Source organism: Gallus gallus, chromosome 3 (genome assembly GCF_016699485.2).
Source record: "Gallus gallus isolate bGalGal1 chromosome 3, bGalGal1.mat.broiler.GRCg7b, whole genome shotgun sequence".
Taxonomy (NCBI): domain Eukaryota; kingdom Metazoa; phylum Chordata; class Aves; order Galliformes; family Phasianidae; genus Gallus; species Gallus gallus.
In genome coordinates, this window is record NC_052534.1 from 39915785 (window position 1) to 39934268 (window position 18484).

The following is an 18484-nucleotide window of genomic DNA, read 5'->3' on the forward strand; positions in this document are numbered from 1 at the left end:
TAAATTAGGAAGTTGATGTTATTTCACACATTCATGGCAGTATAGCTACAGCACTGCAGTGATCTTTCTAGAATATGAAACCTTCTGTTCAGTAGAAGCATCAAATTGATGACTGTATTACTGGAGCTAATTTATCTGGAGCTGTTTTCTAGTGTAAAAACATAGTTTTTCCTAAGTATGATGTAGTCCTTACTCTCTCATTTTTTTATTATTTTTTTAAGCACTTTTCTAAACCCTTGTTACAGTATATTTTTTTGGAAGCTTGTTTTATTGGCTAAATTTGACAATGCTGCTGGTGTTTAGTTCAGGACAGTTGATGTTATCTTGAATTTTTTCCTTTTGTGTGTGTGTGTCTGAAATCTTGTTTTACCCCTTTTTTTTTTTTTATCTTAGAGGATTAATGTGTCCCTTAATTTTATTACTATTCTCCTATGGTTAGGATTTCAACTTCTATCTCATTTCCAGAGAATAAGTGTTTTTTGTATTCTGGTGGTAGTTCAAATTACTCTTCAGGATTTCTGCTGCAGTTTTAAAAGTGTGTTTAGTGTGTGTATATGCATGAACACATATGGAGTTAAGAACCGTTTCTCCTGAAACCTTGCTTTTATAACGTTGGGATGCTTTCTGTATCTAATTTCAATATACATTCAGACCAAATGAGAGGATGCGGAGAGCACACTGCAGAATACGGTGTGGTATTACTGTTATGGAAATGAAAGATGAGAATGTCGTTTTTTGTTATCTTTTTTTATACCATTCATGAGTTCCAAAACAGATGATAGCTTTGACTTCATCTTGGGGTATTTCCAATATTAAGGCTAATATTCTGTTTCCAATTTGATAGTAAAAAAAGTTTGAGGTAACAAATCCTAGAAAACGGTAACTCATAAAAACCTGCAGAAAGATTGAAATGTAAATTTGGAGAACTTTCCAATAGTTTGAGCAGTTGTTCAGCAGTCTTAGAGTAGAATCTGCGTGTATGAATCTTTTCTGTTGCAATCTTTTGAGTTGCTAAATTCCAGGACACTTGTTTTTGATGAATTTGAGAGCAGCACAAAAGCTTTTCTGTGTTGCACCTGGTTTATCCGTCATGCTTGGATCAGTCTTTAGTTCTGTTTCGTTTCCTTCTTAGGTCAATTTCTATTATAAAGCTTCTTTTGTAGAGTTGGTGTGTGATTTCATTGAAGAGCGCGCAGTTGGTGACCTCTCCTGAGGGATTTTGGATGAATAGGTCTTCACTTGTGCGGACTTGAGCTCCCATCTTCTTGCTAGGCCTTAGCATACAGCAGGTTTCCCACCACTTTTTAGAGCCAGATTAATTTCAGCTAGCTTCCAACGTGATGCTTTCAAATGCACAGAATTCTTGGGATGCTTCAGTAAAGGGCTGGGATTGTTTCTGAACACCTTCCTGCCTCTCCCAAAAAACTTGTTTGGCTATGAACTGGTTTGTGCACCTCTAGCTATGTGTGACACTGGAAGCTTATTATATTCCAGCAGGCCTTAGAGATGCATTAGATATGCTGTGAAAAATTGAAGGTTTTGCACACAGACCTAAACCATTTCTGAAGGGCTCTCTTTACAGAGTTCCTATAGAACTTAGCTGCTGCTCTGCATTGTGCCTCGCTATCGGTTTGCACAGGGCTGAGCAAATGGGGCTGGGGCTCCACTGGAGGAAGTGCACTTTCTTAGAAAGTAGGGGCAAACCAGTGAAGCAGAGCTCAGTGGAAAAGCAGCACGGAGTGCTAAGAGCAGAAACTGCAGCAGTTATCTGAAGTAAGTTGTTTCCTGCCTTAAAGGTGTGGGTCTGTATGTGCTTTAAATTTTACTTAATAGTGATTTGTGAGTTTCTTATAACAGTTCATACCCAAACGGATCTCATGCATAGTAGCAAAAAACAACAGAACAAAAGACAAACAAAAAAACAACCAACAGTAAGTCCTTTTTTTCCCCAGCTGATACCTTTTTGCAGAATGGTTTTATCAGAGGTCTAATGTATTGTTCTGTGTTAAGTAGGGATGTAAAGCTCTACCTACTCTAGATGCAAATCATAGTACTAAAACTTGGCAGAAAAAATGTAATGGAGGGAAGAGAAGGGAAGGATAGAGATACGTTATCTCTGTGGTGATTCATGTTTCTTCATCCTGATGCAAGGATGCACTTTTCACACTTGGTATCTGACTTGCAATAGGCATTGGTCCTGTAGTGGAACTGAGCTTTAATTTCATAGAATCATTTGAGTTGGATGGGACCCTTAAAGGTCATTGAGTCCAACTCTGCTGCGATGAACAGGGATACCTACAGCTAGATCAGGTTGCACAGAGCCCCATCCAGCGTGACCGTGAGTGTCTTCAAGAATGGGACATTCACCACCTCTCTGGGCAACCTGTTTCAGTGCCTCATCACCCTTACTGTAAAAACTTCTTCCTTATATCAAATCTAAATCTCTAGTCTTCCATTTTGAAACCACTTTTTGTTGAACCTCATGAGGTTCTCCTGGGCTCGCTGCTTGATCCGTCTAGGTCTTTCTGGATGACATCCCATCCCTTATGTGTGTCAACTACATCACACAACTTCATCTCACTGATGAAGATGTTTCAGTGCATCAGTCCCAGCACTGTCCCCAGAGGGAAACATTTTGTCACGGTTCTCCATCTAGACACTGAGCTATTGACCAACAGTCTCTACATTCAATCCTGCAGCTGGTTCTTCGTCCATCAAATGATCTGTCCAATTTAGTAGTCCTAAGTGCTTCAGATGAACAACTTTGCCTAGGACAGGCAAAACTGGAAGATGTTATTGACAATTTTGCATGAAATTCATACTATGGAACCTTTAATGTTTGGTTGCGTTGGTAGATATTGCTTATTGGGTGGAATTATTGTCAGAATTCTGGAACTATACTAACACTGAATGCAGGCAATGTTTTTCATTTCGATGTTTTAATTAGCAGTAATGCTCAAACGAGCATCATGGACTTGGGAAGCAGCCTTTTAATGCTTCCTCTGTGTGTTTCCATTGCGTTAATGGTCTTTCTAGTATATGAGACCTTCCCCTCACTTCAGCTTTCTAGGGAGAGGTGACTGTCTCTCTCACAAGTTGGAGTACGATTGATTAGCTTTCTGGTCCTGGGGCACTTCATACCAAGTGCCATTTGTGCTTCTGTCTTAAGGCTCTGAACAGTCTGCCTTTGCTTGGTTGGTCAGACTGCTTTGGGCAGGGTAGATTAAGGTTAGCTGATGCTACTAGAAGTAGCCTCTGACAAGAAGGTGTGTTCTTATCTGCTATTAGTATAAATGAGCAAGTAGGTTTATATTATTGCCCTTTCTTTGGCTGTCGTCTGTTAGCAGACTTTTTCAGTGAAAAAAGTTAGGGTTTGTTGTGGTCTTTTTTTTCTTTTTCTTTTTTTTCTGCCATATACTAGCTTGCCAATTTTGGAAGGCAGGCAATGCTTAGTTTTCTTCTGATAGATGATCAGGTTGACCACTTAATTTAGACTCTTGTTATTGGAGCTGATGAAATCTCTGCAAGAGAGTATGTCTTATCAGAGAATCAACATAATGTGACATTAGATGCTTATGGAAGAATTTGATATTTGTAATGTATTGCAATACAGTAAAAAAACTGCATAATATTTACATGCTATTCAATTAACCCAATGCAGGGATTTGAGGGTTAAAACACACTTCTCAGGTTATATTCAAATTCATTTTGATTTTTTTCTCAAAATATACAGGAATGCAAATTGTTGTATTAATACAATTTACCTATATCTAAGACGCTGCTCTGCCCTCACCTGAGGCTTTTCTGTACCTGTTGTTTCTTTCCAGTGGAATAAGTTTATAATGCCCAGGAATCTCAAATTAAGCTTAACCAGAGCTTCCAGTGTTTGCCATTTGCTGTACAAGTGAGTTTTCCTCTGCAAAGTTGGATCAGGCTGTCCTCAGAGAATATGTGTACGTGTATGCCAGAAACTTTAGAGAAAGCATTATTTTTGTCTAACTTGATCTAAGTTTATGAAATGTCGTGTCAGGTTTTATAGTTGTTCTGGCACTTCAGATAGTGCCTGTAAGCACTAAAATATGTGCTTTGTCCTAACTAGAGGTAAACTTTACAGATAAGTAAGACTCAAAGGCACTTCGCTGTGTCTGGAGACTGCAGGTTATAGTAGCAGGCACTATGAAAATGCTGTGTGCATATTCACTGAGACTGGATCTAAACACGTGGAACTATCAAATTATAATTTTGATTACTTTTTCACATTTCTTGAGAATTTGAAATTGCTTTCTTGTATGCGCGTGTGGTGATTGTGTGTGTTTTTGTTCCCCCTTAGTGGAAGCTTCTATTTTTCTTAAAGTATTCAAACGTATGAAAAGAATGAACCTTTGGCAGTAATTTACTTCAAGTAAAGAAGGAATTAAGAGAAAAATAAATCTTTTGCTGTAATAATACTACTTCTTCAGACTACTTCTTACAAATATGTAATCAAGTTTTCAGGGTGTTTTCAGTGCTATTTTGGTTACTTACATTATGCTTCTTGATGTACCTGGAAATGTTTTACTCATGCTAAGTAATTTGGCATCCGCATAAAGTCAGCATTTGCTTAAAGGATATTTCCTGCCTGTTTTTCCTGTAAGAATCACCATTCTAGGCATTACTGAAGTATGCTTTGTCTGCTTCCTACAGAATGTTTTTGCTGACAGGGAGACATGAATGCCCCTTAATGTAATTAAATTAGATTACTAGAGTACTTGTCTGGCATGTAGGAAAACTGGACTCATTTACTACAGGAAGAAACTTGAAGTCTTATTTCTTGAGGTATCCTCTTAGATGGCAGCAAATCAGAAAGAAAGCAGATGAGTTTGATTCTTCTTGTTTAAGTTTCTCTAGGACTAGGAGTCACTGGTGCTTCAGAGTCTGCGTTGCTATTCTGTGAGCATCTCACATGATGACTGTAAGCTTGTAAACTGGATTAGGGAAAAAAGAAGTAGCAAACAAGATTGGGCTTTTGCTGCATCCATGCCAGCTTTGAATCCTTTCTCAGGTAACTAGCTTCCGCAAGGAGCCTTGGTACTTGGTGGTGATCTGAATCCTAGCAGGCACTGAACTGTTGCAGTGCCAAGTGCTAAGCTATGTAACATCAAGGCGCTTATGTGAATCTGGTTCCAGTGCACCACTGGAGCAGAAGTATATGGAGTGTTGAGAGAAGTGTCTGCTTCAGTGAGAGCACTTCTTCCAAAATCAACTAATTTGACCGATCTGTACTGCGCGGTGCAGTAGAGCCTTCTATTAGGCCGGCTGGATCTGATGACACTTTGAGGATGCTGCCAGTATTCAGTTTACTTTTAGAAAATCTTCAGTAGAAGGAGGTTTGCCTGCAATTGGCCCTTGGCCAGCATCTTAAAAGCAAGTAGCAAAGCCAATATTAAGCTTTAGCACATATTTTATCCCATTATGCCTCTCTTCTCAATTATTCCATCTTAATGTATGTTACCAAAATAGAGCTTTCTGTTTTAATTCCATGCTTTGCATTCTGCATGAGCAACATTAAAATGTTGCATTGCTACATGAGCAAGGGAGATCTTTCCCATGTTTGACATGCACCTAAGGTGGCTGGATGGCATTAGCCCATGCGGTACTGCTGTATGTTCACCCATTAGATGTTTTTATCTGAGTCTCTGCCATTTCCATCCAGGACACAATGCGCAGGTGTCCTGGTAGTGTGTGGTGCAGTCACAGCTCCCAAGCATCTCCTGTTCCCTAATGTTGTGTGCTGTTCAGCATCAGGGTCCACAGTGGTAAGAAAGACTGGAGTTGGATGCACGCTTGGCTTCCGGTTGATGTTTTTAACCACAAGCGGCTTTTCTATAGTCTGTGTTGACTTGCCACTTATAAGGCATGCGAGATCTTGATATATCTAGCAAAGTTACACATTGGTAAATTGTTCTCTTGGTGATGGGAAGTCAGCGTAGGATAGAAATCCTATAATGAAGTCTAATATATCGCAGTTAAATGTCAAATCTGTGACACTTGAAATGTGAGTTTAAAAGAGAAAGAGACATAAATAGGAAAAACAGTAGTACATCTATAGAGCAGTAATACCTAGAGATTTGGATTAGTTTAATGTCTTTTTTGTGCCAAGTGAAATAACAATCGGTGAAACACTAATTGCTTTGAAACACTTCTAAGCAATATAGCAGTAGATGCAAATAAATATACCCAAACCAGAAAGGGAAGCAGTCTGGATGATCTAAGTAATGCTAATGAAATGATCCAATAACGTATGTCTGTGTGTAATTACAGCTTTCTAAACTGAAATGGCACTTATCTTACATTTCTTGCTGCAAATGATGACATCTTGCAGTAGATGTGTAGAAATGCTGTAAAAATGAGTTTGAATCTTTCTTAGAATTTTTACTAAGTGCCTCATTCTCCTTTCCCACCCACCACTCAATGCAGTCTTAAATGTGTAACTAATCATTTGATGAAGGTTTTTTGTTTTTTTTTAACTCTGCAGAAATTAGCTGAGAGTCTGAATCCTGAAGCTGAAACCTTGTACTGTACCATTGTTCCTATCTCAGATTGAATCTACCACGTTGTGTTAATGGAGTGGATGAGTTGAGCAGGAAGAGAAAAGGGACAATAGCAAGGCTTGTGAACTAATGTATGCTTTTTCAGGTGGAGAGACATTTTAACATTTTTTGAGATAAAAAGTTGCTGTACTTTAGTGATCAGTCAGCCTTAAAAATAAAATAAAACACACACACACACAAAAAAAGAAAACGCCAAACAACAAAAACTCTTCATTCATTCAATTCTGCCTATAGCGAAATCTACCCTGAGCTGTGTGAAGGCTGCTCTGGAAGTAATGACTCAACCTATGATGTCAGCCCATGATGTCAGAAGCCAATGTTGGTGGTATGGCAGTAGAGGCTGAACCTTCCCACCAATATTCTGTTATATTTACTTGCTGTGTGACAGATGGCTGCTGAGGGGCAATCTGACAAAATGGCGTCTAATGTGGAAGTGCTGATAAAGCACAAGTGTGTCACTGTGAGGAAAAAATGGCGCCCACTGGCATTCATAGATGCATGTTGAATATTTCTGGAGACCACAGAGTGGACATGATCATGGTGAGGCAGTGGGTGGTGCGCTTCAGCAGTGGTGACAATGGGTCCACATCTGCTGTTGCAGATTGTTAGGAGCACAGCATGCAGGCTCTGGTGAAAATGCACAGCTACTGGTTGTGACTGTGTTGAAAAATGTCTTGCAGGTGAGAACTTCCTCTGTCAGATAGCATTATTGTGCTCTTTGTAGCTGTTGTATGTTCCATGGAAATAAATAGGAGGCATTACTTAGTGACCTGCATATTAAATCTGAGTAGTAAACACCTTCCTTGTTCCTTTTTTTTTTTTTTTTTTTTTTTTTTTTGCTGAAATGTTATTAATTTATAAACAAAAAACAGTTGGATAGCTGTTGAAGATATCAGTTTAATTTTCAGTGGAAAAAATCTATTGTGGTTCTGATTTGCAAGAGTGTTTTAACAAATTGATGAGTGTATACTGTCTTAGCTTCTGAGCTTTTGGAATAATGGAAGTGTAATTGAACTTAAAGTTTAATTACAGTTCAGTTAGGTTTGTTTGGTACATCGTAGCATTAATACAGTGTTGCTGTAAGATTTCCCTTTGAATGAAGTTGAAGGCTTGCAATTTTGTCTCTTTGTAGATCCTCTGATACTGAATCAAGAATAATAGAAAGCTGTGACAAGTAAAAATAAATAAAATTTGATGTATGCTAAACCCCCAACACCTGCACTATAGTTAAAAGCACTGATGTAGCTTTATGTATCCTGACCTAAGAAAGTAACATCACAACTGAGGACCAGAAGTATTACTGTAGTGGTGTTGCACATGCATCTTATGTTTGGTTAGCACCTCTGATGTTTGACTGGCTACCTTTTAATTTTTTTCAGCAAGCTCAAAATACTTGTCCAAATCAAAAATGGCTACAAATTACAGCTTGATGTTGTCAGCTTTTTTAGTATGCCAGGAAAATAGTATCATGAAGTGTTAAATATTAATAGTGTTAATACTGTTTTAGCATTAGCCTTTTTTCTAATTTTACTCATTAAATCTCTTTAATCATGAGAGCTTGGGGCTATGCCTCTCACTGAGCAGTTTTGGTTGTTTCAATCTTAAGCTTAGCTTTTTACGAGAATGAAATTTGTCATTGCAAGAATTGTAATGGTCTGCTAAGATTATTCATTAAGTGCAAACAGCTTTTTAAGATTACATTAGAAATCGGTATTTTGTTTCACTGTAAGCAAGCTGAAAAGGCAACACTTTCCTGTGATGTTGACAACATAGGAATGTTATCTGACCGTATGTTTCGTTAGTGTTGCACCGAATTAACACGGTGAAACAATTTACAGTTAGAGATCCAAAGAAACCGGTTGATCATGGTGTGTTTATATCTGTGGCATTAATGTCTGTTTGCTTTCCCTTTCGTGCACTTTGAGTCCTCTCTAAAGGACATAACATATTTTTTTCCCCTTTAAAGGCATTGGACGTCTACAAATATCTTCAAAATGCCTTATTGGCCGAAAGCTGGTGGTTAAAATAGAACATCATTAAAATAGACTTCTTTTGGAGAAGAAAAATACCACAAAGCCTTAATTAAAGGCACAGAGGTTAAAGGTCAATATCCCATACTCTGCCATCCCTGAATACCCAGCAGTCCATGCTAGGAACTTCCATCCTTGCAGTGTGGTTTGCCTGAGAATTTCTGTAGGTTGTACCGAAATAGTTGGGTACAAGTCTCTCATTCATAAGTATTCAAAATTGCGTTCAACTTTTCTAAGTCTAACTTTTGTCCTTTGTAATTTAATTGGGGAGGTGGTTAGGAAAGCAAGGGGAAAGAGCTTAATATATAATTGTGCCTAATGACACATGCTCCTGTGCTGTTAAGCTCAGTAGGAATGGCAGAGCTTTTCCCTAAAGAATTGAAAGGTGTGAGGGTGGAAGAAAAAAGAATGAGAAAGCACTCAGTACCTTTCATTAACTTAATGCAAAATCCCTCCACTTTCTTTTGGAGGCTTAATTGATGTTTTGCTTTTATTTTTCAATTAAGATATTTTTGTCTTGGTCTCATGGGACGATGAAGAGCCTGGTAGAATTTCTGCAGAACTTGACAGTCTTGTGTTGGGAAGATTTTCTACCACCTACAGTTGATATTTGTAGTTATTCATAAAGTGTTTCTGTAGCGTTGCTATCTTTAAAAATGGTGTGCAGAACCAAATAGCTAATAAAATCCAGACTTTCTAGAACCAAAGAAAGCTTTTGCTTCATTGTGCTGCTGGGGCTTAAAGCACACTGAAATATACTTTCATTCACCTACATGAGCAATAATAATTCTCTCAACATGTGTTTTCTTATTGTCTTAAAGGTTTTTTTTAAGTGACATTCACAAGGCCTCGTAGCTCAAAACATAGACTGTGTGGTGAATCTAGTATAAGAATCTGGACAAATTCTCTCTCTGACATCCTCGATACATGATTCTGTGAAAAACATGCATGGATAGCACTTCATTTTTAATTCAGTGTTTATATAACTGCTTCTCTAGAAGTGATTACTAACAAGAAAACATAAACGTTGAGTTTTGCATTTTGGTGTTTTAGAAATACAAAACATTACATTCAGATCTCCAGTTCATACTTAATGTAGACAGTTAAGCTGAGTTTACATTGGGAAGTTCAGCATTTGTGCCTGGAGACATGCTGAAAAGCTATCATTTCTGGATTAAATGTTCTCCAAAATGAATTTGGCTCATTCCACCTACTTATTATTCTAAAGAAGTACCAGATACAGCTTAGGAATTGCTATGGCTGAGACCGCTTGCAGTAGGCAACTTGCGTACTATCACCTTATTCTGGAAGCTTGGGCAGATTGCTAGAAGAGGTACAAACAGTTCTGCTGTTCCTAGTAAAGTTTCTGCCTTTAGTGAAGTTACCCCCGGAAACCCAAAGCTTGTAATTAGAACTTCTTTGATGGAGATGTAAAAAGGGCAACAGAATTTCCTTTGAGTGTAGGAGAGCAGCAAAAGCTGCTGGCACTGGAATCAGTTTGCTTAGTGTATGAATCAGCACACCATTGTTAATTGATTTTTTTTTTTTTTAATTTACACTCTTCTCAACTTTATCCAAGTATGTAATACAATTTGAACCTAAATTCCACTGTCAGGTTGTATTTTTACGATAATGAAATAAGAGAACGAAGTTGTGTTTTTTCCCTGCTGAAAGGAAAGTGAGAATAAATGTTGAAATTTGGAGAGGGAGGAGGAGAATATCTTAGTGGTTTTTTTGTTTACTCTCTCTAAATATGTATTATCCATATTCCAGTAATAATAAATCCATCAGAATTACCTATGAAACCAAGAATAATCTCAAATGAACATGAAAATAATAACTTGTGAATAACAACTTGGGAGGCTTTTTGGTCAATCAGAAAACTGCCACTTGGGATATTATTGCTAGGTAATCTGACTTCTTTTTGAGATAACGTTCGTAGTTGTGTTATTCCTTGTTGGAGGAGTACTTTCTTTGTGTTTCATTTAATTTTTGCCTGCCCTTGTACATATGAGTATTTCTGGTCATGTTTTCATTCTATTTTTACTTCTTAATTCTTACTTTCTCCAGGCAAGCATTGTTGTATAAATTAAATGCAGAAGTCTGCCTCAACATTTTGTTGATTTCTTCATTTTTTTAAATGGTAGAGGAAATGATCAGCTTTTATCTTCCAAAATCTAAAATCTGGCGCACAGGTCTTATGAGGAGTGGCTGAAGGAGCTGGGATTGTTCAGTCTAGAGAAGAGGAGGCTCATGGAAGAGCTTACTGCTCTCTATAACTACCTGAAGGGAGGTTGTAGTGAGCTGGGGGTCAGCCTCTTCTCTCAGGTGACTAGTGATAGGACTAGAGGGAATGGCTTCAAGCTGCGCCAGGGAAGATTCAAGCTGGACGTTAGGAAATATGACTTCTCTGAAAGGGTGGTCAGGCACTGGAATGGGCTGCCCAGAGAGGTGGTGGAGTCACTGAGCCTGGAGGTGTTCCAGGAACATTTGGACATTGTGTTGAGGACATGGTTTAGCGAGAACCATTGGTGATGGGTGAATGGTTGGACTGGGTGATCCTGTGGGTCTTTTCCAACCTTGGTGATTCTATGATTCTAAAGTTGGCTCTCTTGGACTACTAAATAAGCTTAAAATGCAGAGGCTTAGTTCTTGCTGTGCTCTTTGAAAACACAAAATTAAATAATCTTTAAAATAGTATTCCTAACTGGTACACTTTGTTTTTCAGGAGGACCCAAACGACATTGATGCCAAAAGGAAAGACATGCATGTCAGTGATGGGGAGGACAAAGCACAAAGTGTGGAGACATTACCTCCAGGTATTGCAGTAAAGTTTGTGATGAAAGATCCATAGCCATAGAATGCAGCTACTTGATAGCCATAAGGCAAACCAGTTGTTCTGATTCTAATCATTCTTTGTAGTTTGGAACTGATAGGAGTAGTATGTATCTCTGTTCTTAGGGCTTCAGCTTCCTTAAATCTTACCTGCCTCACTATTCCTTTGGGCTTAAAATCATAGGAAGAAAGTTACCTTTTGCTAGTACATTTATGTAGTCTTGCAGTGGGTTTAAGCTGCCATTAAAGCATCTAAAAGAAAAGTAGTCCATTTCTCTGTGGACAGTGCTGACAGGCAACAGACAAGACACCTTGGAACTATACTTCTGACTGAAGATTCAACCAAGGTTCTGGCATATTTTTTTTTAGCTTCGTGTAGCTTTTGTGTATGATGTGGTAGGTGTTTTCTTTTTTGAGCATGCTGATGGCGTACCTTCTTTTTCCTCATTCTTCCTGAGTATTTGTCACGTATTCGCAAAGAAACAGCACGGTATGACTAGATATTTGAAAGATGTGGAGTCATAACTTGAAGATGAAATGGGATAATTAAATGTTACAGAACCTTCATTTGATGTGACTACTATAAAAATTCTTCTGCTGCTTAACTGCTTCACATCAATGAGATTTAATGTATAGCTAGAATTGCTGTAGCAAGTTGTGCAGAAGGGCTGAAATGGATTTAAATATTTTACACTATTCTGCTTTACAAAGATGACACCTTCTGATCAGATTCCTTCACAACATTTTTTTAACTCTTCAATTAATCCTTATTTTCTTTAACCATAAGTAAGCCAAACATTTGAATTTGTTTGAGATCTTGAGGAAAGAACTGACTAAAGTAAACCTCCCTTTAAGCAACTGGAAACTTCCATGCCCAGTACTGTGACGTGTGATTCTTGTTCTACAGTCATAAAACCCTTTCACTAGATAAGCTGTTTAAAATTCATGGCATTTTTATTCCTGCTGCCTTTGGATTGCCTTGTCTTATTGCTTTCTGGAGTGGGGAAAGGAGGCTCTGGTTATGTATATGTGCTTTTTGGCAATTTTTTCCAACCCAACTTGGTTTCTGGCAGATTTTTCCAAGTACTTTTTCTTGAACAGAAATCTCTGCAAATTGAAGGAATATTTTTTCCTGATACTGGGATTACAGATCAGCCAGTGCACATCTTCCAACTAGAATTCTTCTTGCCACTAATATTTATGTGGAAAATAAGACTTGAAAATCAATATTCATAAATATTGGTTATTGAGTATTTATGTATTCTGAGCCAAACCCCATCTGTGTCTTCAAAGATCTTCCTTTTTATGTTGCCCAAAGTAGCTGTTTAAGTATTAAGAGGTGGGAAGTATCATAGGTCAAAGGGGAGAGAGATCAGAACCTGGTAGGTTAGAAGCAGAATTAGATGTAAAGTAGGACAGGTCAGGACTCCTTTTTAATCCATTGATTAGCAGTCTCTTTAAGACTTGATTTGACAGGCAGGATAATCGTTACTGCAAAGTAGCATGAATCTCAAGTCAAACATCAAAGGCTACTCAGAATGTTGTACTCTGACATTGCTTTTTTGTTTATTTTCAATTTGAGTAGGTGACTTTTGAATTCATATGGAATTCATACTTCTGCAGATACTTTTGGGGTGTTTTAGAACAAAATAATCAAATTTTAGGAGAGATTTGGTTCAAAACCGTCTTGCCTTTTCCACTGAGGTTAGGAGACCTGTAATTTCGCTTTCACCATTATGCAGTATAGTGTCTTTCAGAATCTATACAAAGTAAGAAATTATTTGCTATTCTTAAAAATTACTTAGGAAAACAGTAGTTAAACCTTTTATACTACCTTGCATGCAACAAAGTATATTAATCTTTTCTCATTTTATGACCTATTTGTGTTTCAAAATTGTATTTCTTGTTTTGTGCAAATAGTGATGGCAGCTTTTGTAGTAAGGCTGTCTGACCCTGAACTCTCTGCATGAATAACAAAAGCAAAACTATATAACCCGTTCTTCTTAAATGCTTTTTTTCAGCCTTGAAAAAGCAATGATAGGAGTTTCAGCAGCTAATCAGCTAGCTCCTTCTGTTAGTTAACAAATCTCTTAGTGTCTGTAAATCAAAATGATCATATTTATATTAGGTATCCTACTGCTTTTAAGCTCCTCTGAGTCAGGAAGAGGGAGCGCGAGCTATTTGTAGAATTTTGTCTATCCATTCCTACACTTTGAGGCCTGCTGCTTGGTTGCACACAAATTTATCTGCTGTACTTTTTCCTCCACTGTCTGACTTCAAGTTGCTTTTACTGTTATCTGAGTTTTTCCTAATGGACCTGATATATAATATATATTCCACACAGTTGACAGGATCTTCTGTTGGAGCCAGAGCCACACTTTGCCTCCCTCCTGCCTTCTGAAGCCAGATTAACATGTCTTTTTACTATGGGCTGGCACTGGTTTTCAGTAAATTTGGCACTGTGAAATGGTCTACCTTCTTGCAGGGACAGGGAGGTGATTGTCCCTCTCTACTCTGCTCTTGTGAGGCCCCATCTGGAGTACTGTGTCCAGGTATGGAGCCCCCAGTACAAGAAAGACAGAGAGCTGTTGGAGAGGGTCCAGAGGAGGGCCACAAAGATGATCAGGGGGCTGGAGCACCTCCCCTATGAGGACAGGCTGAGGGAGCTGGGCTTATTCAGCCTGGAGAAGAGAAGGCTGCTGGGTGACCTCATTGCAGCCTTTCAGTACCTGAAGGGAGCCTATAAACAGGAAGGGAGTAAACTCTTTGAAAGGGTAGATAACAGCAGGACAAAGGGGAACGGTTTTAAGTTGAAAGAGGGAAGATTTAGGTTGGATGTTAGGGGGAAGTTCTTTACCAGAAGAGTGGTGAGGTGCTGGAACGGGCTGTCCAGAGAGGTTGTGGATGCCCCGTCCCTGGAGGTGTTCAAGGCCAGGTTGGATGGGGCCCTGGGCAACCTGGTCTAGTAAATGGGGGAGGTTGGTGGCCCTGCCTGGCAGAGGGGTTGGAGATTCATGATCATTGAGGTCCCTTCCAACCCAGGCCATTCTGTGATTCTTGACTGTTCTCCTTGAACAAATCCACAAAACTAGCACTATTTTTTAAAATAGAGCTACTTATCATTTCAGAGTTTAAAAAAAAAAAAAAAAGTCACGTTTAAAACCACCCAGTGTATTTAAAAATGTGTATGTATTGTACTGCTCCAGTTAATTGCCTCCTCGGAGACCTTAAAGTTGGGAAATAACTGTTTCTGTCTGTGGACAAAAAGCAGCCTCACTGTGTTTCACTTAGTTTTCTTTTTCCGCTTCTCTCTGCTCAGCTTCTCAGTCTCAGAACAATTGTACTACTGATCACCTTAAAAGTGAAGAACATCTAACCTTTGCATCCGTAAAATAAGCACTTATCAAATGCAAGTTCAGCATTGCAGATTACTCTGACTCTAGATTCCTAACCAACTGAGTGATTTTTGGCTTTATTTGATTCAAGTAGCAAACTCTGCAGTTCATTTACTGTTGGATTTATTATCATGTTAGGTGTCAGTGTAGGTTGTCTTAAAACTCACATCTAAGGTTGAAGTTACCAACCTGCTCAATTTAGGTTTTAGGTAAACAACAAGCAATTATAATATTTAATTGTATTGAAATAAAAGTTTTCTTTCAATATCGGGATGTCCTAACAGAAGTTCACATAAAATAATTAAAGCATGTTTTATGAATGAAAGCTTTAAATGAGGAACACTTTAGTTTCTGGGCTTCACAGATTGAGAGAAGGAAGAAAGGTAGACCTTGAAATGTCTGAGCAATCTCTGGCTCTCATTAGTGGTGGTTGTAATGGTATTCCTTCTGTGTGTATCAGTACACTGTAGCATATGCCTGAACTTCAGTATTTGCCTATAAGGTGATCTTAAGTATATTATATTAAAATGTGAGCTCTCCTTTTTTTTTTTTAGTTACAGGTGGTATAAATTTGCTGTAGGTAACAAACGTTTGACTGTCAGTACAAAAAAAAAAAAAGTTCAATCAAATGTAAGAAATTAGAGCTTTGATACATTTAATATTAAACTGTTTTACAGCTGAAGGTGAATATTCTGAAATTTTGATCCAAGGGGATGAATGTTAATCTACATTTCAATTTTAGGCATACAAATTGAGTGCCGCAATCAGTTACATAAATAGTACTCTCTTTGTTAAAGAGTAATTAATCTGTGATTCCTTTTTAATGTAAAGAAGGTTGCAGTTATGTCAGGTAAATCGTATTGGAGAGCTACGTGGTGCTCTTCCTACCCGACATGCTAGTTTTTAAGAATAATGTCCTCTTATACTCCTAAAAGCCTTGTTTTTTGAGTGGTTTGGTTGCTGTTTGAATAATGTGACAGTAGTAAATTAAATTTGAATGTCTTTGAAGCCTGGACCTTTAAAAAGATCTACCGTGTTAAAGTGTATGAATATGTGGAATATATTAAATTATATTTTAAATTGAAGTTGTGATTGTAGGGGCAAAACCAACGAAACAGCGGATAAGATGATACATGGCCATCTGATGATTAGTTGTGTGAACTGGGAGATGTGAAATGGTTCAATTTCATTAATTCACAGGGTGTTCTGGAACAACTTAATGTGCAAAAGTGAGTGTGACGCTACACTGTTAAAAATACTTAATTACTTCATTGCAAAATAAGGTTAGTTATATTTGGATTTTTGAATTCTCTTGAAGTTGCAGAGGTTAAGCTGAATATTATCCTGTTTTTCTTTTGTAGGCAAAGTTCGGTGGCAAGACTTTGATCAAGATGCTTATGTTAGCGCTACCATGGTGCGATCTGGTCAGGATCCATATGCTCGCAATAAGTTCAATCAGGTAGAAAGTGACAAACTACGAATGGACCGAAACATTCCTGACACGAGGCATGATCAGTAAGTTCCCAACTGAGCCGTGTTTGGCTTGGATTAGCCTTTTTATTTGCTTATTTTGAGCAGAGAGCTGTTTTCCTGTAGCAGAATTTCTCCGGCTTTCAGGATGTAATGAACAGTAAACTGTGCTGTTATCCTTAAACAGTGGAGTAAAGAGCAACAAATGTTGTTCAAGTTGTTCCTCTTTCCAGAACTTCCGTCAGTGTGTATTTGGAATCAAGACTGGTATTGTATTTCAATCGCGTTTAGTCCATATTTATCTCATGACTTTTCTTGGTTTCTGTGTTTGTAAAGGGTTCTGTCTTAGCTTCACTCTGGTGACTGACATCTCAACAAACACAGCTCTGATCAGTATCCCTGCAGAAAAGCTGTAACTCTATTTCTATACTTGCTAGTCTCCAGAGACATGTGGTGCAGTTCTTTTCACGGAGTTGGCTTGCAGGTCTTTCCCACACAGCTGGGCTGATTGCTGAACCACTTTCCCATTTCTAAGGGAAACTGTAGGCAAGGTAGTGCTGAACACATGGTATTAAAATAATTACTTCAAAATCAGGTGGATCTGACATTTTTCTAATATATAAACTGTCGTGTGTTTATGGCTTCAAAATTCATACTGGAGGTTGAATTGTTGTCTAGCTTGGGAATTATCACTGAGCAATCAATCCAGTATGACAAATTTGTTTCCCCGAGTTGCAGGATTCACCATTCTATATTTGTGGTGACGTTTTCCTCTTGCTGTAGGAGTGAGGTAGGCAGTTGTGGAATGTGGTATTCCATCTAATAGACCACATTTATGTAAACAAAGGGATACTTTCTTCTTTCCCCAACCAACGAGTTCATCTTACCTGTTTCTGAGAGAGTATGGAAGCTTGCTGTGTGTTGGTGTGGCTTTGTGGCTTCTCTGAACCTATCGAGTGGAATAAGCAGGTATAAAAGCTACTTCTAAGGGTGACCAACGTGGAGCAGGAGTCGGTACCGGGTCCAATACTGCTTAGTATTTTCATTAATAACATAGATGTTGTGAAAGAGTGCAATCTCAGTGAGTTTCCAGATGGTACAAAGCTGAGAGAGAGTGACAGGTACATGGGAAGCACTGAGTCATTGGAAAGAGATAACCTCATGCACCAGTACCATCTGAGGGCTAAACTTAAACTTCAGATGCTTGAAAGCTTTTGCCGTGTCTCTCTGCTTGTACACTTCCTGAATCAGCACACTTCAGAGCAAGATAAAAATGTTTTTCTCATTTGGAGGAGACTGACATTCGGTAAGGAAATTAAGTGATTTGGACCAACCTTGTTTAAGCAGATTCGATTAATATTAAAATGACTGTTACTCATTATGACGTCAGTAACTTGAAAAAAAAAAGTTGCACTTGATAATTAAGAATATTAATATTTTCTTTTAAAAACAAGGCAAGTACAGCCTGAAAGCATGAAATTAACCAGCTGCGTGTAGCTAAATTGCCTAAGTAATTTTGCAGCTAGGATGAGTATATATTCTACACACAGCTGTGTGTGTACAAGAAGCCAGAGGAGATGCCAGAGGGAGAAAAGAAAGGTGACTTGTTTCTTCATAATGCTCTCTAGTAAGCAGCAGTATAGCAAACGAGGTATTTAGAAAAATGTAGATACTCATTATGTAATGTTAAATCTCTTGTATAATAGGTTTTAGGTTCCCTTTAAACATGCAATATTGCAGATGACGTAAAGCAAGTCTTTTATAGTCTGGCATTAATTGACCTGGAAATTGGAAGAATCCAGTTTCACTTGTTGCCATGAGAGCACTGAAAATATGGTGCTCACTGAGTAGTGAAGTTTTTTTTTTTAATTACTTTAGAATCGTCTTAATTAAATGTAGTTGGTTTTTTGCGCAGTAAAACCATTCAAACTGGTTTTAGACCAGTGTGGTTTCCCCCTTCCCCTTGCTGGTAGGGAAGCTCAGCCACTAGCATCTTGAAACTTTCATAATTTAGGCTGTGTTTGGAAATTTTCTAGATACTTAATTAGATATTTAATGTTCTCTAAGGGTGTTCTAACAGACAAATGCTATCCTTTGTTGAGAAGAGCTTAGATAAGAGAGATGATGAGACAAATTATATTACAGTAGCTGTAGCTGTTGTAAC

The 18484-nt window shown here is 38.2% G+C and overlaps 1 protein-coding gene across 2 annotated transcripts in view; it reads left to right on the forward strand.

Moving 5' to 3' along the window:
* GALNT2 (polypeptide N-acetylgalactosaminyltransferase 2) overlaps nucleotides 1–18484 on the forward strand; it is a 110775-nt gene that overhangs the window by 51867 nt on the left and 40424 nt on the right. For both annotated transcript variants that reach the window (XM_040697579.1, XM_015284386.4), the window contains exons 2-3: nucleotides 11349–11439; nucleotides 16212–16365. In XM_040697579.1, the coding sequence (XP_040553513.1) occupies nucleotides 11385–11439; nucleotides 16212–16365 (209 nt within the window). In that variant the 5' untranslated portion in view covers nucleotides 11349–11384. The remainder of the gene's footprint in view (nucleotides 1–11348; nucleotides 11440–16211; nucleotides 16366–18484) is intronic.